We start from the raw sequence: 27,141 nt of genomic DNA, 5'->3' as shown, positions 1-27,141 counted from the left end.
TTGCATATTATCAGAATCATTGTAAAAATCACTGCAGATACTTGTACACTGTCAGTTTGTTGGTAAAGAGTTGTCCCAAATGAAGATTATTCGCCTTGGCTCATGGTTTTAGTAAATTTATTAATTACATTTGAAAACTCTTGTAATGGTAATGGTAATTTAATTGAAGGATTTGAGCAAGTTATTGTAATTTATATTTTTAATTAATCACTTTCCATTGTAATTGACTCCATCCCTGCTCCATGAGTTTTGTTTTTCTGTTTTCTGGTTTAGTGTCAGGAACAGTTACTCTACCCAGTAGATTGGTGACATCCTCCTTGCTGAACTGACCAGCAGTGAATACTGGAGGGACTGGTTTGGTGACAACTGGTATGGGGTTTATTTTGAGATTTTTTGTATCTTCACTCATCATTCTTTGAAGATTTTCAAACGAAAGGTAGCCATGGAACTTTTTAAGAAGTTCCTTAAGATAAGAAATGTAATCAATATACTTTTTGACCTGGGAATTTAACAGCTGAAGGAGAGACTTTTCTTGTTCATTGACTTGTTTTATATTATCTGATGTTACGGCATCCACCAGACTTTTGAGAGACTCAGCTTCAGTCCTCATGGATTTGCGTATGCTCTCCATGATCTTCTTTATTTCTGTAGAATCGGTTTTTGTGGACTTATGTAAATCCTGTGAATTTAGGAGAAAATACTCTTCAATTTCTGCTATTACATTTACATAAATTGCACACTTTTCAATGTATACTGTTTCTAAATCTATAAATGTGTGTCCACCATGGTCTTGAGTTGCACATTTTGAACATACCGGAACTTGACACGGCTCACAAAGCATGTCTACATCTTTGTTTACATGAATTTGGCATTTCACGTCAGGCAGTTGTCTTTTGCGTTGATGATATGGGACTACTTCGTGATTCTTGCTATCTGGACTCCTCTGGTGTTCATCTCTGCATTTTCCACACAATTGTCGGTGACAATCATTGCAGTAAAACTGGCAGTTTTTCTCACAGTTTTCAATACCACATGCCAAGTAGTGCTGGGGTGTGAATGGTATTTTGGATTCTGAAAATGCCATCTGTAAAGATCGTTAATGAAATACAATTCTATTATTGACAATAGCATGGGTGATACAAGTATTCATAGAATCAACTGAATCAAGATTAAAACAAACCACAGTTAACAGATGGATTGATTGGAAGAAATCATTCCCAGAAAAAAACTAGTTGCTGTCATTAAACAGTAATACCCGCACCAAGTGTTTGCCCCTAAATAACACTGTTTTGTACCATTTTAGTTAAAAATGAAGGCCACATGCAAGCTCCGGTAATACATTTAAAAATTATAATTTTCATAACTGAAGGATGAGATCTCTTCCCATATGATAATACACATGAGCAGCACTTTATGTGCAATTTGGGGTTGAACTGTTTGCAGTGAATTTTCAGTTAATCAATAATCTTAACATTTCATGTCATAGAAAGTATAATGGTCTATATAATTATTACAAACAAAATTGAAAATTAAATTATGCCCCCTCCCCGTGGCGGTTGCCGGTTTCAGATTTGCTTCTGTGTACCTACATGTACATCATCGTGTGCACAGATTTAGAGAAGGGTGGGAGTGAGGGGTCCAGACCCCCTTCCCCCCCCCCCCCCCAATGAAAATTCATTTATATCAATAGTAAAATTACCAAAAATACACCTTGGACCCCAATGCTCTTACAGACATGTAAACGCTCTAAGCCATTGCTCTTCAATGTTAGGTAACATTATTTCGAGGGTAAATATTTAATTAATATTTAATATACTTTATTGTTTATCTCAATAGGAAGTATACATCACAATATTGCAGGTGTCCTGCACCACCTTAAAGCTGTTATTTACCTAATAAAATAGTGCAAGTGGATTTGAAGAATAGGTCATAAAAATACATGCATGTTACAAATAACTGATCTTGTCTGAAGTTACGTACACAACACAGGTCTGCAGGTCCCCTTAGCGGGTACTAGTTTTACCCAGCTCTTCGATTGTATACATACATGTCATTACATACATGTCTGTGTTTTCCATATGCAGAAAAGGATTAGTTAAGATCAGCAAAAGGAATTCATTATTGTGTTTTAATTGGATTATCATTATGATGTTGACCAATATAGGTAAGCATAATACATGTAGTAGCAGTAGCACAATATAATGAGATACCGGCATACATAAGTTCTACTTTCACTTTCTAAATGTGATCTCCCTTTGACATCATACTGTATCATCATCTTTTAATATTAAAATAAGCTTATCATCGTTACCTATCCTATTGCATTTGTAAAGTTTCTGTCATTTTAGTTGCAAAAGTTATTTTTTTCATTTGTCAGACTTGCACTATTGAGTTGACCCCATATTGACCCTGTATAAACAACTTCTTATTAAATTTGTGTATTACATGTAAGTAAGTGTAGACACTTATTATTTTTATATGAGTTATAATAGAAAGGAAGGAGTATTTCTTTCTTAATGTATTATAATGCATCAAATACAATGTAGGTCATGACCTTATAGGACTGTTCTGACCCCACAGAAAATTGAATTGAGCAATTTCCAAAATTTTAATGTGCATCAGGAGAGAAAAAGCAATCAACCAATGGTTTGAAATTTGCTACTGTACACATGTAAGAATGTATTAAGAAGACTGAATCTTTAGAACCAGGTTAGATGGGGGGGGGGGGGGGGTGAATGATGAGTATAAACATTTATAATTTGAATCATTTATATATAACAGTTTATAATTGAGTTTGTTTGGGGGTGGGGGTTCCAAGTCATATATTTGACAATTTTTTAATGTAATTTAAAATAAGACTTATAGCCATACTAAGTCATGAACATGAATAGTATAGAACAAAACACAACTACCGTAATGCATGTATATATACATAGGAAGTATTACGAAACATAGATGATTGATCTATATCTGGGTTCTTAAATTGAATCATATATCATGTACATATTATATTATTGTTTCAAGGCATTTCAGATGGTATGTAGGTCATGATCCCAAGTGCTCTTCCTGAAATTATCAAATATCATAAAAACCATTGAGATCCCCAACTTTATCCAAAGATATTATTCCTCCTTAGGTCATGGCGCATCAGATCATTATGGCATGTAAGTCATGACCCAAAGGGGTCATCCTGACCCTATTAGAATCAGAAATTGTCAATTATCTTTAAATTATTGATGTTTGATGATCCTATCTCTATTTAATCTTTATTATTAAGTCTCCCGAATGAAATTTGGAGACTTATTGTTTTTGTACAGTTCTTAATACATGTATTATTATTCTTCGTCTTCTTCTTTTTCTTCTTTCCCGCTCTGAACTTGTTTCTCAGAGATGGCTGAACAGAATAGTACAAAACTCTAGGATATGATAGGCCTGCATATCTAGTTGTGCACTCTGGTTTGATTTTTCTCATTTTGGGTTAGACAACCACTTTTTGGAGGGGGGGGGTGTCAAAGGGTGTGGGGTCTAACATTGAAACTTGTAGGAAGAATCGTATACTCTATTGTAAATGGTAACTTGAAAACGGACAAAGATAATAATATAGGGTTTTCATAATCATATATTGACAGTTACTGGCAATATATAGGGTTTATTAGATCTGACCCCTGGGGTCAACCCCACCCTCCAGGAATTTGAAATTACTATATATCTCAGAAACTGTTATAATCATGACCCCTTAACCATATATATATTCATGTTTCTGATGTCAAGGAGTATCAAATGTTATGTAGGTCATGGACCCTGTGGGTGGTCCTGACCCCTTCAAACAGCAAGTCCCTTAATATCTTCAAAAGAATTGAGATCCCCACCCTTAAACCATATATATTCTTGATCCTTAAAGGGCATCAAAAGGTATGTAGGTAATGAGCCTCAAGGTTAAATTTAATTTTTCAAAACTGTAATGCACATCTATGGAACAGTTCCTATCATATCCCAAGATATGATGTGTTTATCCATTAAATCATAAAAGGAGTTCTAGGATCTATGTTTTTTTGAAGTGATAAATACTATTTGACTCCGTGGATGAAATTTAAATTTTTAAAACCTTACTGCACATCTCTTGAACAGTCCCGTTCATATCCCAAGATATGATGTGTCTATCCATTAAATCATAAGAGGAGCTCTTGGATATATGTTTTTTTTAAAGTGATAAACGTCAATTTTCTGCTACTATTTGACTCCCTGGATGAAATTTAAATTTTTAAAACCTTATTGCACATCTATAGGACAGCCCCAATTATATCCCAAGAGATGACGTAGCTACTCCAAAAGTTGTAAGAAGAGTTCTGGGAACCATACTTTTTTTGCAAAAAAACGTCATTTTTTGTTGCCCACTGATCCCCTTAATATAAAAATAAAAATTCTGGAACATGATCACACCTCAATATGACACCCCCAATCATATTCTAGAAGATCATTTGGCTACTGCCAAAAAAATGACGTTTTTGAAACTAGCTATTTTGTAAAAAAAAAAAAAAACACCGTCATTTTTCAGCCATTAAATGACCCCAAGAACAAAATTAAAAATTCCGAAACCTTATTGCGCATTTATAGGATACCCTAAAACATATTCCAAAAGATGATTTGTCTACTGTTGAAAATGTAGGAAGAGTTCGAGGAAGGTTTTTTGTGAAAAAACGTCATTTTTTACCAATTATTTGACCCCCAGGACTATCAGAGAATTTTTTAAACCTTTTTACAAAACAACATGATACCCAAAATCAAATTCCAAGAGTTCAGTTTGCTGGTTCCTATGAGGCGCCGTTTAAATTTTTTTGAAATATTTTCTGATATAAAAAAATAAATATATGATATCAATAATTTGCATTATTGATATCAAAGCACAATTCTTGATACCAATAAATAATTCTTGATATCAAAAAATCTATTTTGTGATATCAAAAATCATTTTTTGATAACACAAATTCGAATTCTTGATATCAAAAAATGATTTCCAGATATCACAAAATAGATTTATGTTATCAAGAATTAAAGTAGATTTTTTTATATCAAAAAATTAAATTCTTGATATCAGAAAATGTCGAATTCTTGATATCAGAAAATCATTTTTTAATATCAAAAAATCATTTGTATTATCTGATATCAGAAAATCGATTTTTTGATATCAGGAAATAAGACCTACATAAGATTGCTACCACTTTATAAATGCTCCCTGTGATGCAACTTTTTTAATTTCTAACTGTATTTCAAACCTGTAGATGCATGATAAGAACAATAATCTATGCCTAATTCTAAACCTGTTTTCATTTTGGCAAGGTTATACACATATACAATGAATAGCACTACTTTCTTTGCGATTTGCTGTGAATATTGAATGAAATTCCTTAAAACATGATGGCGTCTTATTATAATAAGGAACTATACTGGTGCACAGTGAGCGCTTTCAATAGATAAGCCCAGAATTATCAAAAACAATTAATAAATTTTTACACTAAATAAATATTCAAATAAAAAACAAAATTAAAATGCAAACTGGGCTCATGCTGTAGTTCAGCAATTTTATTTTGGATCAAGGGAGTATTCATTAAAAACGTGAAATTTATTCGCCATTTTATTTGAATTTCTGACATTAGAAAATATAAATCTTGATATCAAAAAATAAGTTTGAATCTTTTATATCAAAAAATCGAATCATTTTCTGATATCAGAAAAGGGGTTTTTGATTTCACAAAATCGATATAAAAATGTATTGAATTTTCTGATATCAAGAATTCGAATTTTTTATATCAGAAATTCGAATTCTTGATATAAAAAAAAACATTTTCTGATATTATGAAATGCCTAAAAAATATTAAAACGGCGTCCCATACGGTCCGTCCAAACCATTGACGATGGCAACTGATGTGTGCATAATTGGACATTCATACAATCGTCGTCTGAGAGATTTCATGACCACAAATGATAGTTCTGACCATTTAAAAAAAATTTATTTACATTTTTCAAATTCAAACATACACAATTTCTATTAAACTGATGTAAATTTTTAAAAATATTTTAATCACTCTCTTTCCATACTACTTTCATTCACACACTCATTCGAAAATCAAAAGGAAATGAACCTGAGGTTGTATATTAAAATGGGTAGAAAAAAATATGAAACAATAATATTCATAGCAAATTCTATTTCTATGGTATAATTATACAATTATAAACAAAATAAATCTTCCCACAGTGACCAGCATTTTTCAAATTTCTTCAGTTGAAAATTTTGAACTGATGCATATTTCTCTATATTGTATTCAAAACTCAAATGATGTAATAAATCAACATAGTTTGGAATCTTACTCTGCTTCAGACATATGAATATGAATTGTTTTATATGTAAAGTTATAAAGTACACAGGTCTATTGTCTACGTTTAGAGAATTTTCTCTAAATAGTATATTGGTAACATTGAATCCAACTCTCCCTTTTGTTTTTCTATATATAGACATACTAAGATTATTCCACAAGGGTAAAACATTAGTACAACTAAAAAGTACATGTTCTATTGATTCTATTACTTCTTTACAAAAAGTACAGCAATCATTTGCAATGATCTTGATTTTTTTTTTTTAAATAATAGTTCACAGGAAGAATTCTGTCGGGAACTCTGTACTGTAGCTATTGAACAGATGTATCATTAGTTGTCATTAAACATATATTTTGAAACAGTCTTGTATGCACAATTTTAAGTCCATGTGGTAATTCATTATTCCATCTTGATATTGCAGTTGGGACCACTTCAGTATAGCTCAAAGTTTTATAAATTGCCTTGGTACATATTTCATTCAATAAAATCACTTCAAAATACATTGTTAAAAAGGAGTACAATTTTTTTCAATATTTACTCTTTCAACATAAACTGATTTTAAAAACTTTAAAAAAGCACTAATTATACTGTTGTGTTGCATGACATTTAATCAGGCAAGTTAAACGTATGTAAAGAAAAAATATCGTATGTCAAAAAAGCTCCATTTGTAGATAAGAAATCTCAAACTAACTTTTCATCACGTTGGTACAATACATTAATAAAGAAAGATTTATTGGCAACTGTAATACAGGAGTGGTGCCATATTGGAACATTGATCATATTTTTCTGAATATAACCAGGCTGTTTGTTAAACATGTTCACTACCTGGAGCCATGATTGAAAAACATCTTGCCAAAAAAATTATTTTGTTTAATCATCTTTCTGATAAAATAATCCCCAAACTCTAACATTTTCATTACAACCTATTTCCCATTAATTGCCAAAAAAATATCCATCCATGTTTTCTGTTTGAGAGTTTACCTTTTAATCCATAAACATTTTAGAGAAAACACAAAATTATGGACATATAGCATTTTTTAACCACCTTTTGTGTAATCTTGAGGAACTATCTGTCTTTTTACTTTATAACCATTAGATTTCCATATAAAATTAAATATTGCTGTATTCAATAAGGATAACAATGCTTAATTGGGTATGGAAAGTGAAATAAATAGATGATTCAATTTCGGCAAAATTGAAGTCTTGGCCACGGTAACTCTACCAACAGAAGTTAGAATCCTTCTATTCCATTGTTGAATCAGTGAAAGAATTTTGGCAGTTGAATGTTGTAATTTAACTTAGTAATTTTCTTTAATTCTAAACAGAAATTTATCCCCAACAGATTGAAAGTTGTACTACCCCAATCGAGTTTCCATCCAGTATGGTGAAAACCCTGATCTGAGAACTTTCTTGAGCCTATCCAAACCACCTTGGATTATTTATTTTTAATCCAGAAAGTTTTGAGAAAAAATCTAATTTATCCAGAGAATTAAAAGAAGACTCTGGTGAACCATCAAGTGTCAGTGTTGTGTCATCTGCATATTGAGTTATCTTGTGTTCTTTACCATTGACTATAATACCCTTAATGTTTTTATTCTGTTTGATAAGTATGGCTAGGATCTCTGCACACAGTAAAATAAATATGGAGCGATTGGATCTCCTTGTCTGCAACCTCTCTGTATGTCAAATTGATCAGACAGATATTCACATTGCAAAATAGCTGCTTTAAAGTTTGTATTTAAAATCTTAACTCAGCTAATTATATTTTTTCCAAACCCCCCAAAATGCATCACTTTGTAAATAAACTCCCATGCAATAGAATCAATTACCTTTTCGAAATCTATGAGAACAAGTAAACCAGGAATTTTTAATGAATCTGTATATGCCATTAGGTCATATATAAACCTTGTGTTTTCACCTATGTATCTGCCTTTCATAAAACCTGACTGTGTTTCTGAAATAAGATAATCAAGGGTAGATACTATTCTATAACTAATGCACCCTGAGATAAGTTTATACATGACATTTAGCAAGGTAATTAGGCTATGACATAGGGGCTAAGCACTTATTTGGTAAATGATTTTAGGTATGGTTTCTCTATAGGCTGTGTTGAGACTCCCACTGCACCCTTGTCAAAAAACACAATTATGCCTTAAAACATAAGGAGGTAATTAAAAACCATATACAAAAAGTTTTAGCCTTGGAAGAATTGTAGGACCATTTTCAACCCCACCATCTACCCCATTTGTATCTTCCCCTTTAGGTGTTGCTCCTAAATCCGAACCTTGTAAATTTTGTAAATAATTTCGAATCATTTATGACCTCTCATATCCAAAAGACAATTCTGTCACAAAAGAAAACTCTTTGGTACGATTGCATTATACAGGTAGTGCGAAATTATGGAGAAAACTTCTTGATGGCAAAAACAGACATAGAAATATGTTTAGAATTATCCCTGTGAACCCTGCAGATAATCATTTGCTAAGTTTTTCTTGGGAAACTGTAAATGTTTATCATTTTGACAGATGTTTACCCATGGGGGTTAGTAGTTCTTGTCAAATTTTTGAAATAGTGAATGTGGCTTTACAATGTGTGATGCAGTCAAAACACAAGGCTGGTGCAATGTCACACAATTTGGATGATTTATTCTTCATCGGTCTAGCTGATTCACAAAGCTGCAAAAATGATCTTACAAATTTTCTTGACCTTTGCAAAACCATTGGGGTCCATATCAAAATGTCAAAAACTCAAACCCCTACTACATCAATCATTATATATATGGCATTGAAATTGACTTATGCAAAATGGAAGCACGTCTTCCTGTTGAAAAAGTTGATAAGATTAGAAAATACCTTTTAGACATGCAATGTAAAGACAAAACAAATTTTCGTGAGCTGCAATCTTTGATTGGGCTTCAACAGGACGTGATAGATCTTTCAGATGAAACCAAGCTGATATTGACACTTGGATTTCATTTGCTGTCCTCTTTTAATGTTAGAACTCTGACTACTCAGGCACAGAATCTTTTAGCCGCAGCTTTATCAGATAATACAGAGACTGCTTACAAAAGAACACGGGGTCTCTTTATACAGTGCTTTCCATGTATAACATCCATTCCTCTATCACCTACAGTATTATGCAATTTCATTGCAAAACTTTTTTCACTTGGCTACTCTCTTTGTTTCAGCCATAAGTAATGTACACAGAATCCTCAATCTGCAGGATCCAGGTGAAGCTTTCTTAGTCAAGAAAATTCTACAAGGGTGTTACCTGTTACTGGCCCCATTTTAGGAAACATAATGAGAAGTATAGATACTTCAATACAAAAATTGTATACAAAATTACTATTCAAGTCAATTTTTCTGTTGGCCTTCAATGCCTTCCTACGCTTGGGAGAGATTGTTGTAAAAACAAAAACTGATCAGCATAAAGTAATACAAAGAAATTATATCACCTTTAAAATGTCGCATGCAGCACCAATAGCTGTGGTAATTGTGTTAAGAAATTTAAAAACAAATAAAACTCATGACCTTTTTCGAATCCATCTAATGGCTTCAGGTAGTGAAGATATGTGCCCCGTTAAAACACTCTGCAAATATGTTCAAACCTTTGGTCATAAGTCTGGTCCCTTGTTTCAATTCATTGGAGGTAAGCCAGTTACCTATGCATTTATAGCAAAACATCTTCAGAACATAATTCTCGTTTCATTGGTTTGAACCCTGCCCTTACAAGGGCCACAGTTTAAAATAGGGGCAGTCACTCATGCGATACAATTAGGTTATTCTGAAAACTGCATTCAAAAGATGAGCGGATGGAAATCGGATGCAATTCGCAGATACATTCGGTTGTCACGCTTTACATTTTAATTCCACCCTCTCAAAGTGCAATGACTACTGCGGTTAGCTAGTCACAGGTTAGACGTCAACTGCTTTTTTTTTATCAGTGTTGTTTTCCATATAGTTTACTTAATTCAAGTAAGAAATAATACAAAAGTAAATAGAACTCTTAAAGCAACTATTGTGTTATCTAGTCCTTTTTTTCCAGTATTATATTAATATATATATATCCCTGGTGCAAAATCCAGTTAAGATTTTTGCACCCCCCCCCCTTCCCACATTCCCCATCTAACATTTGAGACATAAGTCAAATGTCAACTGCTGTGCTCTCATAGTATCTATCTGTATGATGTCATTTGGGGGTTTAAATCAATATCCACAGACTGTTTTTTTTTCGTATTATAGTCCCATTCTAACGTACAATCAGGTATCACACAGGTCAGAGGTCAACTGAAGTTTATTGGTAACTATTATTATTCCATTTTTGTCTACTGGTTCTTCACCATGGTGTGGACTTTGCATGATAGTTGGAAAATGTATGTTAATTTATAGATGACAGGTGCTAGTTTTATTGTTTTATGAGTTTTTGGTAAGCTGTGTTACTGTTAATCACCCAAAAATATGTTAATTAGCTTAAAGTCTCAACATCATATTGTGTTTTTCAACACACACTTGTAGTGCAAGTAGTACGGGTAAAGTCTTGTATCTATACATTCTATGAGTTTTAATTTTAGTGCTTATATTTGTTTTTCTTCCATTTCTGTCTGTACTTGTGTTTTTGTTGTCTGTCATTATCGGGCTAGTCCACCTTGTGGGGACCCTTCTGCAAACAGTATGTTTGCTTCTGACGGCTGTATTTTTTATCAATATATGGTTGTATGCGTATGTTGTATATAAATTATTTATTTTAGTTGTGTGCAGGGGAAGTTACATTTCGTACTTTATTTGATCTTAAATCCAATGTCGGATGATCTCACTATTGCAAAGACCTTCCCTTTAGTCTGTTTTTCTTTATAGTCAAATAAATTGACAATATTCAATCAAACCTGTGTTATGTTCTTGATAGTACCAGCAAGAACACCAATATTACACAAATAATATTTGACCAAGCAATACAATAAATATTTGAGTGGATTGAAAATTCTAGTAAATATTTGTACTTATTTCACGAATGCTTTTGAAATGTATTTTTAGAATCAAATTGTCTTCACAAAACCTTGCTGTTGAAACTTATCGATTCAATAGCAGAAATCAGAAATCTGAGAAATGTACAAAATGTATATATTGTAATATTTAAAATTGTATGGAAGATTTCATTTTATATAAGTGTGTCCTTTGTATGATATTTTTTTGTTAAAATATAAAATAAAACTCATATTTGGAGAAGCTAGGTCCTCAATTTTCAAACCTGTGTGGTTCAAAAGGTTCAACCATGTGAGCTTAAAGCTCAGAAAATTTGAAAAATTATAAATAATCTTGGAAAGTATACTAGACAATAGTTAAAAAATTATTAAATGATTTGCAACGAAAATTTAACATTGCCTATTATCCAGTTCTATTTCCTTATTTGTATGGAATATGTATTGTACAATGCATACTGATAGGCTGTTAAGCTGAGAGTAATTTAAGAAAACAAAATCATTTAGAGTTTAGAGTGAAACAACCAACCTTCCTTTCTTATACCCGCCCCGCCTTTTGTTTCTGCTCATCATCAATTTAAAAATCAAAGTACTGAAGTACTGACGGGAGTTGATTTTATCGATTATTATTTATTTTGAAATCAACGATATGTTATTTTTGCATGCATGGCATGTAAATTCCTATAAGTATTTGAATTATGCACATTTTTTTAATATGAATTCTCCTACAGGAATTTCGTGAAAATCCAATATCAATCATGTTGTGTAATATTCAAAGAATTAATTCCATCAAACTACGTATCAGTAATCGAAATAGTTATGAGAAATTGTATGGATCCAAGCAAAACTGAACTCTAGTCTCGTTAAACCAGACTCTCAGCTGTATCCGTTAATCTCCGACAAGCAAGAGAGACTCTGCATGTCGGAGATTTACGGAGACAGCCGAGCGTCTGGTTGAACGAGACTATATTGAACTCTGGCGTAGGAATACCTACAATGTACGAGTGCAAAAAAATATCTAAATTGTTCGTACCATTTAAAATCTGACTATTTACAAGGTATCTATAAATCAGTTTCCTTAAAAAGCAATGCTTAAGAACTCATTACATCGAATTTATTGATTATTTTTTTATTTTTAAATGTTGTCAGCGGTGTTGATTTGTGCTTAGGTCCAAGCACTGTTTCACTTTCGGTTTGCCTGAGTAACTGCATAAGAGAGTTGATTAAAATCAACTCCAAAAAACACACAAAAAAGAGGCCCACGGGCCACATCGCTCACCTGAACAACAGTTCTTTGCATTATTTTATATAAGTTTTTAAAACTTTTTTCCAATATATTTCTATGTAAAATTTTAAACTACCTTGGGGCCCAAGAATTATTCCAAGGTCATAATTTTAACAATTTTCTTTCTACATCATCTTAATATGATTGCATTGTAATTTCAAAAAGTGGAGCATTGTAGTTCTTGAGAAGAAAATTCTGAAATATCTTTCTATATATTCCTATGATAAACTTTGACCCCCCCCCCTTTGGGGCCTCAGTATTGGTCCGGGGGCCACAGTGTTAAATATTTGGAATCTACATAATTTGAGGATGCTTGCATATAGTAATCTCACGAATTGTATCTTTGTAGTTCATGGGACCGTAAGAAGATTTTAAAACATTTTCCCTATATATTTTTATGTTAAAATTGAACCTCTCTCCTGGCCTAAGTATTGGCCCTGGGGTAACGAATTTAACAATTCAGAATCTACATTATTTAAGGATGCTTGATTAGCAATCTCACATAGTGTAGCATTATAGTTAATGAAAAAAAGATTTTTTAATGTTTTCCGTAGACATTTCTATGTTAAACTTTGAACCCTTCTTGGGGCCCAAGTATTGGTCTAAGCGTCACAAATTTAACAATTTAGATTCTACATTATTTGAAGATGCTTGCATAGTTATCTCACGAATTGTAGCATTGTAGTTCTCGAGAAGACAATCTTTAAACATTTTCCCTTAATATTTTTATGTTAATTGAACCCCTCTTTGGGCCTCAGTATTGGTCCTGGGGTCACGATTTTTACAGTTTAGAATCTACATTATTTGAAGTTGCTTGCATAGAAATATCACTAATGGAGCATTGTTGTTCTTAGGAAAAATAGTTTTAAACATTTTTTCAATATATTTCTATGTTAAAATTTGAACCCCTCTTCGGACCCTAGTGTTGATCCGGGGGTCACAATCTTAACAATTGAGAATCTTCATTAATAGAAGATTTTTTAAAGACATGCACCTTATTTGTTCTGTTTTGCAATTATCTCCCTTTTAAAAAGGGATTTGTCCTTTATTTTAAGGTTGTCCATCCATAACTATCATATTTCATATCTAGTAGATTGCAAGTTTCATCACTAAATTCTTAGTGTGACTTTAAGGAGTTTATGAAATAATAAAGAAAATTAATTTTAATAGATTTATCATATGTTAAAGTTAACATTGAAGTCTATGTGAAAAATGCATTTTTAAACAATTTCTTTAGTACAAGTAATTTTCTCACATTTCTCTTGGTAAAAAGTTGTAAAAGCTTTCTCCGTTTTCGAATATGCTAAAATAATTCATAGTTTACCATACATATTTTCAGAAAATGAGTTTTTTAATTTTCCTAAAGGGCAGACAACTCTTAAAAAAAGTTTTAAGTGCTAAAAGTTCATTTAATTGACTACATACATACACCCAAGTTTGGATTATGTCAGCCTCATAATAGCTTTGAAATGTGTATTTGAGGTAGTATATATCAATAAAAATTGTTAAATTCACCTTAGTTATGGATGGACTACCTTAAGAACTTAGATTCCCCTTACCATAAGGATGCTTTGTATAAAGTTTGGTTAAATTTGGCTCAGTGGTTCTAAAGAAGTAAAAAATGTGAAAAGTTTACAGACAGACGAACGGATGGACATTGGGTGATCAGAAAAGCTCACTTAAACCTTCGGTTCAGTTTAGCAAAATATGATTTAAACAATTTAAAATCTACACTATCTTAGAATGTTTGCATAGTATTATCACAAATCTTTAAACTCATCCAATATTAGTTGGGTCAATGTAATATATGAATTTGCTTAAAACAACGAACCTCGTTTTCGAGATATGGAATAACGAACCCAGACTTAAAAGCTATTATTATTTTTGTAATAAGCTCAAATCTGGAACTGAAATACAGTTTATATTTTCCTTTCCATAATAATGATTTATGCAAAATTACTTCACTCAGTAGTTCCGGAGATAAAGATTTTATAAACTGCAGTCTCGAGGTATCCTCGGCTTTGAATGAAAACCGGCTTATCATTTCTGCAATTGATATTCACCTTTCCTTAGGTGGTTTTGTGCCATATTTGGTTAAAATTGGCCATGTGGTTTTAGAAAACGGGTTCAAAATGTGAAAAGTTTACAGATGGACGGACGGACAGATGGACAACTGACTAAATGTGATCAGAAAAGCTCACTTGAGCTTCCAGCTTCGGTGAGCTAAAAAGTACAGGCTAAATAATATTGGGGGAAAATAGGTGAAATTTGGAAGTGGGAAGGGTCGAAATACAGACTTATATTGACTGTTGAAAAATTACCGCTTTGTGACTAACATTGGCTTGCAGCTCTGACTTTTGTTTTTCAGGCTGTCTCTTGCCTTCCTCTTCCTCCTCCATTCGCACATCGAATGAAGAAATATTTTCACTTGCTTGCCGGAGTTTAGACTGAGCAAGCAATTTAGCTTTCGTTTCCTGATTTGCTAGTTCCTGAAAATTACCGATTTATTATAAAGAAGTTTTTTACTTGCTTATAATTATTTCAAGAGTAGATAATCAAAGTTGTGCACAAACAAGTCACCTGTGCATCTAACAGCTGAGCCTCTAGGTAGTTGATCTTCTGGCTGTTTTGTATAGTTTTTGTTTCAGCTTGCTCAAGTTGTTTACTGACAGATTCCAATTCAAGCTAAAATATTAAATGAATAAATAATGTACATGTAAAGCATGAAGACAAGTGTTTATGCTGTATCAAGTGTCATTATTGTTTTCAGTGTCCCTTCACAGTCAAACACCTACAGTGAGCTTGTTGCATTTGTCTGTTGCTTCAGCTCGACTTCGTTCTGTTTCCTGTAGATTGAAAGTGGCCTCCTGCAGCTGCTGCTCAACTTGTTTGCGTTTCCTTTCAGACTCTTTTTTAGCCATCAGAACAGATTTGCATAAATCTTGATTCTCTGTCTCTAGGGTTTGTTTAGTTTTCTCTAAGGTTTGTTTATTCTAAAAAAAAAAGTTTTCAACAAAATTGATAAATACACTTTTTTTCAAATCATACACCACAATATGAGATAAAATCCCAGTCATCGAACCAACAACTAGTGTTACCTTTTTGACATTGTCCAGATCTTCATTAAGTTGATCTACCTGCTGTTGATATTTATGTTTGAGATCACGTACATTAGTCTCATACTGTTTCTGACTGGTCTGCAATGCTTGCTTGAGTTTTCTGAGTTCATCCTCGCGCTTGGTTCGGATGTCTTGGACAGCTGCAGTGGCATCAAGGTTCTCCTCTAGTTCAGTCTTTAAAGCCTCAAGTTCCTGAAACATCCAATGCAATAAACTGAATTCAATGCAGTACATGAATGTTCATTGGAACATCACATAATAGTTCTCTGTCTGACCAGATGGAAACACGGACAGAAAACAGCTCATTTTTCCTTCATTGTATAAACCTACCTCATTCAGATCCCTTTTCAGTTTTTCAGCTTTGTTTCTGGCTTCTTTTTCAGCATCTAAATCTTCCTGCAACTCTTGCAAGTGTGTCTGGAGATCTCTGAGCTGTTTCTGGAATGTACTCTTAGCAGCTCCTTCCTCTTCCACTCTTAAAAAAAAAGAGGAGTTAAAATCATCTAATCCAAATCCACTAATATCCGATTTGTCTTAGCACAGGATGAATGACCATCTTTAAGTTCTCCTTAAAGATAGCTTAAAGATGCTTAAAGGTAGATTAAAGATGATCTTTAAGCCACCTTTAAGCTACCTTTAAGCTATATGTGTTGCTTAAAGATGGCTTAAAGGCAGCTTAAAGACTATCTTTAAGCCACCTTTAAGGACAACTTATAGGTCCTTAATGTCCAAACTTCTTTAAGCCACCTTTAAGCCACCTTTAAGCTACCTTTAAGCCACCTTTAAGCCATTAAAAAATTTTTATTTCAATATTGTGCTTAATTTCCAACAAAATGTATTAACTTTATGAAAGAAAATGTATTAAAACGGTTTTTGTTCTAGAAAGAAAAATGAAAAAAAAAAACACAAAAAAAAAACACCGGCCACGTCGAGAATTGAACCTGGGACCCTTAGTTTACTAGCATCAACACACTTCCTCTGCGCCACGGCAACTTACATATTTATGAGTGTTTTTATATCCTATATATCAGTGGATATTGAATCACTGTATTGAATGTGTTTACTTGAACAGATCTTGACAAACCATTCAGTTTGTAACAATCAATTATATCTAATCTATAAATTACATGCATGCGTGTATTTAGAATGAAATACGGAACTTGGTCTTCAGTGAACAAAAATATATTATACCTAAATGGAAACCGTTAGGTTCACTATAGTAGGCTTTCTTAGTTAATAAATTTAAACCGAGTAGATATACGTTCATCTAATTTATAGCTATAAAAATGTGAGAAAGAAAATGAAATCATTTCTTTTATGAAATGCATTGATACTATTAGGGTATTTGTTCAATTTCCCGCAATTTCCCGGTTTTCATGATCGCGGCGCCGTTCCAATATGTTTAAATATTTACATGTAATTGTATGTACATGATTTTTAAACTATCAATTCTATAACAAACAAAATTACCAATTACCGGTGACGTATTTACTGCATGTGGCAATTGCAAATGACTTGTATATACAATTGTATGATGTGCCAGGTCGGGTATATTTGACATATTTACCCTTATACATATATTTAAATAATCAACCCCTATTTATGATCACCGGTACATTAATTAATTAGCCTCAAGATTTTACTCTTACATACATGTATCGTTAATTTGTAGACGTAACATCTTTGAAACCCAGAGCTAGGAAATAATACTTTGAAAATGAATTACAAATGTAAATTAACTTTTATTCACTAGACATCGTATACTCGTACATACTAAGATTCAACGCCTTTAGAAACCCTGACGTGCACCTGGGCACACGACACACCTGTTGTGTATATCTTGTATATTCTGTGTTAGTTCCAGGGGTTTTCTTAAGTTGGACAAACAATAGACTTTAATTAGATATACACAAACATGCACCTGGGCACACGACACAACTGTTGTGTATATCTTGTATATTCTGTGTTAGTTCCAGGGGTTTTCTTAAGTTGGACAAACAATAGACTCTAATTAGATATACACAAACGAACAAAACTATGTCTAGACAAACAAAGCAGTAATATCCTGCCCGATATAACAAAGGCAGTTGAGAGTCTTTTCATCTTTAACATGTATCAAGCAGATCTAGAGTTAGAAATAATGAAAATTGAAAAAAAAAAATACAAACCTTAAACCGATTATCAAATTAAATCATGCATTTTTGGTTCATTATCTTTATTTTGTTTAATAACCGGAGGAACAGAGAGAGAGAGAGAGAGAGAGAGAGAGAGAGAGAGAGAGAGAGATTTTTCACCGATTAATTTATAATAGGAAACAAACATACTTTAATTAGTTTTATGCACATATTAAGATACAGAGACTGCGCTCATCCCTACAATAATTTTGAAACCCCCAAAATATTATAAAGAATTTTATAACGGCAATCTGTGTCCATCGGAGCGGTGCTGATGATAGCGATCTATGTTTAATGGAGCGACGATTAAAACCGCCTGGAACACACACCCCCCCCCCCCTTCCTTGGAAATTATATTATCACTCGGATGACCCCCTCCCATCTCTATAAAAGAGCTTTTGCATTTAATATATGTTTTTATTGTTCAGCTTGATCAATATTGACTTAAAGGCCACTTAAAGAGAGTGTAAAGGCAGTGTAAAGAGAGCGTAAATGCCACTTAAAGATGCTTAAAGATGGCTTAAAGGTGGCTTAAAGGTGGCTTAAAGAAGTTTGGACATTAAGGACCTATAAGCACTTCCTTAAAGGTGACTTAAAGGCGGCTTAAAGGTTGTATAGCCTTTAAGCTCCTTTAAGTCACCTTTAAGCCACCTTTAAGGACTTGCTTAAAGATGGTTTTTCGCCCTGTGTAGGTATTATAAGTTGCAATGTTTGCATGCAAGTAATAACTGCACTCTTACTTCTGGAGAGTGAACTGCACCTCCTCTTCACGTTTGGACAGCACACCTTGAAGTTCCTCCATTTGTTGTCGTTTTTGTAGCAACTGTTCTCTGAGGTCATTTATCTCTGTTTCTAAACGCCGTTTTATTTTTTCCAATTCTTGTCGAGCCTTGAAAAATCACGAAGATAATGAAAACTGATTACTTACAATTTGTGTTTCTTATATACTTGCCTATAAATACCTCATGCTTATAAGTCGGATATGGGGTTGCCTATATATACCTCATGCTTATTAGTAGGATATGGGGTAGTTTTTTAAACTAATTAATTAATGTCACTTATAAATCAATACCAAATTCACGATGCATAATTGTCAGTCAACAGCCAATGATTTTTAAAGTAAAATACACCTTTTACAATGGATATCAAATTCACACATAATTCTGATGTCTTCAATTCTCCCGTAGCTTTAACGTTTTCTACAAACTATAAAATGGCATCCGATTTCACCGTATTTTGGATACCTTTATGTAACAAACACTCATTACATATGGGTTACTGATTAAATACTATTGAAAAATGATAGTTTATACCCCACTCTCTCAGTAGTTTGGAATTTGGAACATAATCGCGTGTGTTCAAGTGTAAATACCTTACTTTAAATGATGTCTCTGAATAACAATAAAATTTACCTTAATTTCTGTTGAAGTATTGTCCTGATGCATTTTTCATTTTTTAATTTTATATTATCAAAGTAAATGTGTGGAAAGTAATGGTGTCTTTTTTTTTTTCTTCAACCTGTAAAAATTTCTTAATCATATATCACAGCTATTAATCCCCTTACTATCACTTGGTTTTCTACTCCCAGAAATTAAGCTGAAGGTGACTATTTATGATACCTGTGTTTCTTTTCTTAACCGCTCCTGTAGATCACCAATGATGGCCTCAGATTTATCATTTAGTTTCCCAAGTTGTTTGGCCATTTTTTATTTCTCTACAAGTTGACTCTGCACTTCACTATAACGTTTCTCCAAACAACGCTTTTCTTTGTTCAACTTCTGAAAAGTATCATCTTGAACTGCCAATTCTTCGTTTAATTTCTTGAGTTTAGACTCTGCTGAGATTTTTTCTAGCTGTAACTTTTGTCTTGATCGTTCCTCTTCTTCCAATCTGAAATCACGATTAATAATTTTATGCATGGTATTGACATTAAAATTGTTTTTACATATTTTTTAAACTTCAAATTCAACAACTCTTAAAGACTTTTCTTTTAAATTTCCAGATTCCTTTTATATATATACAAGCTTTTTTAAATATTGTCATTTCTGGTGCAGTGGTTCTTGAGAAGAAGAGTTTAAAAAGCACACCCCCTACACTCACTGTCTCACAATTATCTTCCTTTCAAAATGAGTTTAGCCCTTTAATTTGACGATTTAGAGTCATGTTTCCATAAAGATGCTTTGTATCAAGTTTGATTAAATTTGGCCCGGTGGGTTTAGAGAAGAAGTCAAAAATGTGAAAAGTTTACAGACGGAAAGACGGACGGACGGACAAAAGGTGATCAGAGAATTCACTTGATCCTTCGTTTCAGGTGAGCTAAAAACTATAATAATATGTTGATATCTTGGACTTCGATTCTTTTTTCAAAAAAGTTAAGTAACACGAGTGTCCACATTTAAACAGGTACGTAGAAACTCTCTTCGTTTCCCCTCTCGGGCCTCGAATATGAATATTGATTTTTGAATTTCGAACGGCGTTCTAGCAACCCAATCTAATTTAATTGCGAATGACAAACTGCGAACTGCGTTTCAAAAACTGATTGCCCCTCTGATTCTGAAAGTTTTGTCCAGTCATATTTATTTTGAATAAGTTCTTTTTTATATATGCCCGCTATCGTTTCCTTTATGCATACATTGAGAAATGAGGTGCATGTATGGACACGATCCTCTGTTCGTGAGCACCTGTGATTAAATATCACTAATATCTCAAATAATTCCAAATGAAAATAAGTATTGTTTGTTTCTTTAATAGTTTAAAAAATAATTGACTATATGAATTGTACTATCGATTAAAATGCAAAACGTTACCTTTGATTTTGTTATGGACAACAATGCACACTAATGATACGGTGTTTCGCTTTTGAATGCAAGATAAAGGTTTAAACGAGAATTCACATGATCTGTAAATTACTTTCTATTTATGGATTAAATGTCATGAGAGAGAGAGAGAGAGAGAGAGAGAGAGAGAGAGCGAGATAGAGATAGAGATTGTGTTTTCTTGTGTTATATTCCAATTCACTTGGTATACACACATACATATTTACTTCATATGCATGTTTCCTAGCCATAATGATTTTTTTCTTGTATATTTCAGCAGTAAGTATTTTCCAGCAATGATTAATTAAATACGCCAAACTGTTAAATTCAGTTTAACAATGTATACATTTATTTAATTGATATAACGTGAAAATAGCCATGATTGCCCAGTACCCATTATTGCCGATTGTTATAGAAACAGCAAAATTTGTGCAATCTATTCGTAGTTTAAAACTTCAAACCAAAATAAAAAAAAAATAGAATTTTTAAGACACTATAAAAGTTGGGAATGAAGATAATCTACCTTAAACAGTTTGGAACCCATCTTAACAATGGTAAGCCTATGAAAACGTATCTCAGCTGTATCCGTGCGATGACACATTCAAATAGCAGAGAGAGAGAGAGAGAGAGAGAGATAGAGAGAGAGAGAGAGAGAGAGAGAGAGAGAGAAGAGAGAGAGAGAGAGAGAAAGAAAGAGAGAGAAATTCATATGTCCAAGGACAGGACTGTTCATAGAACCTCACTATATATACTGTACAAGCACTTGTGTAAATATTAACATTTTTGGTGCAGTGGTTCTTGAGAAGATTTTTAAACATTTTTCCTACGCGTTACTGTGTTAAATTTGAACACCACCTGGGGCCCAGTTTTGTTCGGGGTCACAATTTATACAATTTAGTATCTTCGCTATATATACAAGCTTGTTTAAATATTGTCATTTCTGGTGAAGTGGTTCTTGAGAAGAAGAGTTTAAAAGGCACACCCCATATACTCACTGATTTACAAATATCTCCTTTTCAAAATGGGTTTAGCCCTTTAATTTGACGATTTAGAGTCATGTTTCCATAAAGATGCTTTGTATCAAGTTTGATTAAATTTGGCCCGGTGGGTTTAGAGAAGAAGTCAAAAATGTGAAAAGTTTACAGACGGAAAGACGGACGGACGGACAAAGGGTGATCAGAGAATTCACTTGATCCTTCGTTTCAGGTGAGCTAAAAACTATAATAATATATTGATATCTTGGACTTCGATTCTTTTTTCAAAAAAGTTAAGTAACACGAGTGTCCACATTTAAACAGGTACGTAGAAACTCTCTTCGTTTCCCCTCTCGGGCCTCAAATATGAATATTGATTTTTGAATTTCGAACGGCGTTCTAGCAACCCAATCTAATTTAATTGCGAATGACAAACTGCGAACTGCGTTTCAAAAACTGATTGCCCCTCTGATTCTGAAAGTTTTGTCCAGTCATATTTATTTTTGAATAAGTTCTTTTTTATATATGCCCACTTTCGTTTTCTTTATGCATACATTGAGAAAGGAGGTGCATGTATGGACACGATCCTCTGTTCGTGAGCACCTGTGATTAAATATCACTAATATCTCAAATAATTCCAAATGAAAATAAGTATAGTTTGAAAATATATAGTTTAGAATAGTATAAAAATAGTTTAAAAGATAATTGACTATATAAATTGTACTATCGATTAAAATGCATAAAGTTACCTTTGATTTTGTTATGGACAACAATGCACACTAATGATACGGTGTTTCGCTTTTGAATGCAAGATAAAGGTTTAAACGAGAATTCACATGATCTGTAAATTACTTTCTATTTATGGATTAAATGTCATGAGAGAGAGAGAGTGAGATAGAGAGAGAGAGAGTTTTCTTGTGTTATATTCCAATTCACTTGGTATACACATATACATATTTACTTCATATGCATGTTTCCGAGCCATAATGATTTTTTTCTTGTATATTTCAGCAGTAAGTATTTTCCAGCAATAATTAATTAAATACGCCAAACTGTTAAATTCAGTTTAACAATGTAATACATACATTTATTTAATTGATATAACGTGAAAATAGCCCTTATTGCCCAGTACCCATTATTGCCGATTGTTATAGAAACAGCAAGATTTCCGCAATCTATTCGTAGTTTTCAGCTACAAACCAAAATAAATAAATAATAGAATTTTTAAGACACTATAAAAGTGGGGAATGAAGAAAATCTACCTTAAACAGTTTGGAACCCATCTTAACAATGGTAAGCCCATGAAAACGTATCTCAGCTGTATCCGTGCGATGACACATTCAAATAGCATAAATAGAGAGAGAGAGAGAGAGAGAGAGAGAGAGAGAGAGAGAGAGAGAGAGAGAGAGAGAGAGAGAGAGAGAGAAAAGAGAGAGAGAGAGAGAAAAGAGAGAGAGAGAGAGAGAGAGAAATTCATATGTCCAAGGACAGGACTGTTCATAGAACCTCACTATATATACTGTACAAGCACTTGTGTAAATATTAACATTTTTAATTTGGTGCAGTGGTTCTTGAGAAGATTTTCAAACATTTTTCCTACGCGTTTCTGTGTTAAATTTGAACACCACCTGAGGCCCAGTTTTGTTCGGGGTCACAATTTATACAATTTAGTATCGTCGGTATATACAGTACAGGCAACGCGGATCCCGTATTGGCCCGCGTTACCGTCACGGTATTTTTATCGTTCCCGCGATACACCATCGCGGTTTTTGATCGCGGTATGGATTGCGACCATGATGACACCGCGACGGTGTGATATACCGTTATTCCTGCTGCTGCTTGTTGTTGTTACTTTACCTGTACTGTACATTACAGGCAATGCGGGTCGCGTAAATCCACATCAAATATGCGACTTCAGATTTAAGCATAACAGCTGCATTGTAAATAAATTGTGGTCCATATTATTATAAAATTAATAAATTATATTTATGAAATAGAATATCATGAAATCGGAAACTACATTCGAATTACAACATAACATGATTAATACGCTGTTAAATTTTGTGATGTGTAAATAAGAACACATAACTTTGGATTTGACGGGCTTATTTCAGTTATTATTTCTATTAGTTGATAATCCTGTTTTTATAACAATCTTAAAATTAAATATTTTCATTAGATGAACTCGTATCAATGCAGAGCAATATCATCTTCTCTTTTTATAAGTTGACACGCATAGCGCCGTAAACTGTCAATACAAGTGTATGTTTTAAATTGAGAAATGAACAAATGTCGGGAATCAACTAACAAATCTATTTTTCATTCAATGATAAAATTATCATTCATATATAAAGTTAGTGCTGCGTTAAAGCACATGGAATCATAACGTGTTATCAGTATGCGTTTCCTGTGTATACATATAAAGTTTAAGTCACGATCATTTTCTGTGTATACATGTAGTGATTAACAAACTTAGGGTAGAAAACGACATGCCCTTGAGGGTTTTCACACCTATTCACGACCAAAGAAAAAGTCTATATCGCGTACGGCTTCGTCTAATTGCACAACAACTTACAGGAGAGAGAGAGAGAGAGAGAGAGAGAGAGAGAGAGAGAGAGAGAGAGAGAGAGGGGGGGCGTTTAGGCGTAATTAACGTACACTTATGTAAAATATACTAATATCCAATACTAAATATTCATAAAATTAGTATTCATAAAAGAATATGGTACACTGTGATTGAATCCATCATGCAATTGCAAATTTGAGTCCACGTGCTGCATCTGTCAATCAAATCAGCCCGCTAGCTCTACCACTTGTTTCCTCCATGATAAAGTTTCGTTCTATTAGTTTTATTTTTAATAAAGAAAATAAGAAGTATGTTTAACAGTTAAGTTTTTTATACAATGTTCGTGATGCATGATATACTGTGTTTGGAAAGTTTAATTCGTTGTGTTTTTTCTCTATCTCTCGTTTAGTTTATAATGGAGGTTTTTTGCGGGAAGGAAAATCTTCAACACGTTTAGCGGTTAAAGAACGCAGTAAAATGAATCAATTATTTGATATTACTATCAGTAAAATTGTTTGATATGCATGTAGAATTCTTCTTGGTCAATCGTTTCACAGATTATCTACCTGCCTCATTCCTGTGTATTCTGTGCGTTCAAGCGTGGAGTGATATTCCTGTCAGTGCGACCACCGGTTTCACACCTTTGTGTAAAACAATTGGGACTAAAGTCAAATAAAGTTAACTCCGACAGTCATAAAGCGGTGGGGGGGGGGGGGGGTAAGGTTACGATAACAGGAAACAGGTTTACATATTTGTAGTAACTGTCAATAAGAATAAATGTACATGCACACATAAAATGATATCAATACATTTACTGAAATGTTTTTTATCGGCATGAAATATCAACAGCAAAACTTTCAAAACATGTTCTTAATTTCTTTGAAATGTATAAGAACGGTTTAACAACATTTCCTTCTCAAAAAAATTTATCTAGTTATTCTGTTAAGAGAGAGAGAGAGAGAGAGAGAGAGGCTCGGTCGCGAGCCAACGATAACCTCCGTCACGGCAGGTAGCTGGTACACCATCACGACACCATGACATGGGATACCCACAATATCTTTCGATTACATAATATTATGCAATTCTGGGTATCTCTAAGGCTCCTTACTCTTTATTTGTTATAATTCAGTTCAGAGAGATACACGTTAATTTGATTTTTCGCATTACAATGGGGCGTATTCGAAGGTGGCAAAGAAGTTGATGAGGAAGGAGAGACCGGTAGACACTCGCTATCTTCCATCTCTCGCAGCTTGGCCCTCATGTCCTGCTCACATCCAGTATGCAAGACCACAGCTCGATCGATTTCCTCAGGCCGGCCCCACTGAACGTCATACTCATTTCCACACTGAATATTTAAGTCAGACTGAGTCTTGAAGAACACACGGCTTCGCACTTGAAGATTGTCGTCGCAAACGTAACGCACTAGCTATAGAAAGTGGGAATCCTCGCGCAATGACAAACGACGAGCCATACATGTACCTAAAGTAACGCAACACAAATTCACTAAAACGTGAATTCACAAAAAATGTACACACAGAAGACCTTGTAAGAAATGAACGGAACGTTCTAAAATTACTGGATTGGTAATTTTATAGGAAGCTCTAATTTTTAATCACTTGCTTATCATTAGTTGACACGCATGGACTTCAACAACAAACAATACAAATGTAGGCGGACCAATTAATTGTTAAGAAAACACAATCACACTGCGTACACATTTATAATTTTATTGGCAATTAAAAATCATTTCATGATAATTTTTAATTTAACGACCTTTTTAAAATATGATAATGGATTCGAAAATATTTTATTTGCAATTGCTGCACAAGTATTAAATTAAATACTTTTATAATTTATTCAATAGCTATGAAATTAAAAAAAAATTGTAAAAAAGACTCCAAGTATTTCGATTATAATCTATGTCAAAATCTGGTTAAATATCGTCATTAAATATAAAGAAACATGCAATTTATTTGTCATTCGGGGAGATAACTCCCGCTTGTATACGATACTTTTCCATCGATAATTTTACCGTGGCGGGGACAGGTAGATGATGAGTTTACCGTGATGGGAACGCGGTATACCTGTCTCACCTGGCCGATCACCTCGATGTGTTTATACCGTGACGGGTCGCGGGAAACACGGGATCCGCGTTGCCTGTACTGTATACAAGCTTTTTTAAATATTGTCATTTCTGGTGAAGTGGTTCTTGAGAAGAAGAGTTTAAAGGGCACACCCCCTATACTCACTGTTTCACAATATTATCTCCCTTTCAAAATGGGTTTAGCCCTTTAATTTGACGATTTAGAGTCATGTTTCCATAAAGATGCTTTTTATCAAGTTTGATTAAATTTGGCCCAGTGGGTTTAGAGAAGAAGTAAAAAATGTGAAAAGTTTACAGACGGAAAGACGGACGGACGGACAAAAGGTGATCAGAGAATTCACTTGATCCTTCGTTTCAGGTGAGCTAAAAACTATAATAATATGTTGATATCTTGGACATTGATTCTTTTTTCAAAAAAGTTAAGTAACACGAGTGTCCACATTTAAACAGGTACGTAGAAACTCTCTTCGTTTCCCCTCTCAGGCCTCGAATATGAATATTGATTTTTGAATTTCGAACGGCGTTCTAGCAACCCAATCTAATTTAATTGCGAATGACAAACTGCGAACTGCGTTTCAAAAACTGATTGCCCCTCTGATTCTGAAAGTTTTGTCCAGTCATATTTATTTTGAATAAGTTCTTTTTTATATATGCCTGCTTTCGTTTCCTTTATGCATACATTGAGAAATGAGGTGCATGTATGGACACGATCCTCTGTTCGTGAGCACCTGTGATTAAATATCACTAATTACTCAA

At 33.5% G+C, this 27,141-nt stretch overlaps 1 protein-coding gene across 1 annotated transcript; it reads right to left on the bottom strand.

Annotated features, from left to right (window-relative positions):
• Positions 1 to 199: 199 nt before the first annotated feature.
• On the bottom strand, positions 200 to 19,628 carry LOC128165095 (myosin-9-like). Its single transcript, XM_052829305.1, has 9 exons — positions 19,545 to 19,628; positions 18,666 to 18,814; positions 16,082 to 16,226; positions 15,731 to 15,943; positions 15,428 to 15,625; positions 15,213 to 15,317; positions 14,954 to 15,121; positions 815 to 1,084; positions 200 to 679 (listed from the first exon to the last, which is right to left on the bottom strand). Exons 1-9 carry the CDS (start codon positions 19,626 to 19,628, stop codon positions 200 to 202), a joined length of 1,812 nt encoding a protein of 603 aa, XP_052685265.1.
• Positions 19,629 to 27,141: the final 7,513 nt, after the last annotated feature.

This window comes from Crassostrea angulata, chromosome 10 (assembly GCF_025612915.1).
Source record: "Crassostrea angulata isolate pt1a10 chromosome 10, ASM2561291v2, whole genome shotgun sequence".
Taxonomy (NCBI): domain Eukaryota; kingdom Metazoa; phylum Mollusca; class Bivalvia; order Ostreida; family Ostreidae; genus Magallana; species Magallana angulata.
This window is presented reverse-complemented; position numbering and strand designations above follow the sequence as displayed.

Bases quoted from the DNA above. Each gene is read 5' to 3' on its own strand.
- LOC128165095 (XM_052829305.1), bottom strand. From the start codon at position 19,628: ATGGCCAAACAACTTGGGAAACTAAATGATAAATCTGAGGCCATCATT. The intron at 15,318-15,427 runs GTAGGTGTTTGA...TTAATATTTTAG, and splicing joins ACAAATGCAACAAGCTCACT to CTTGAATTGGAATCTGTCAG. The intron at 680-814 runs GTATGTTCAAAA...CTAAATTCACAG, and splicing joins GTGAGCCGTGTCAAGTTCCG to GATTTACATAAGTCCACAAA.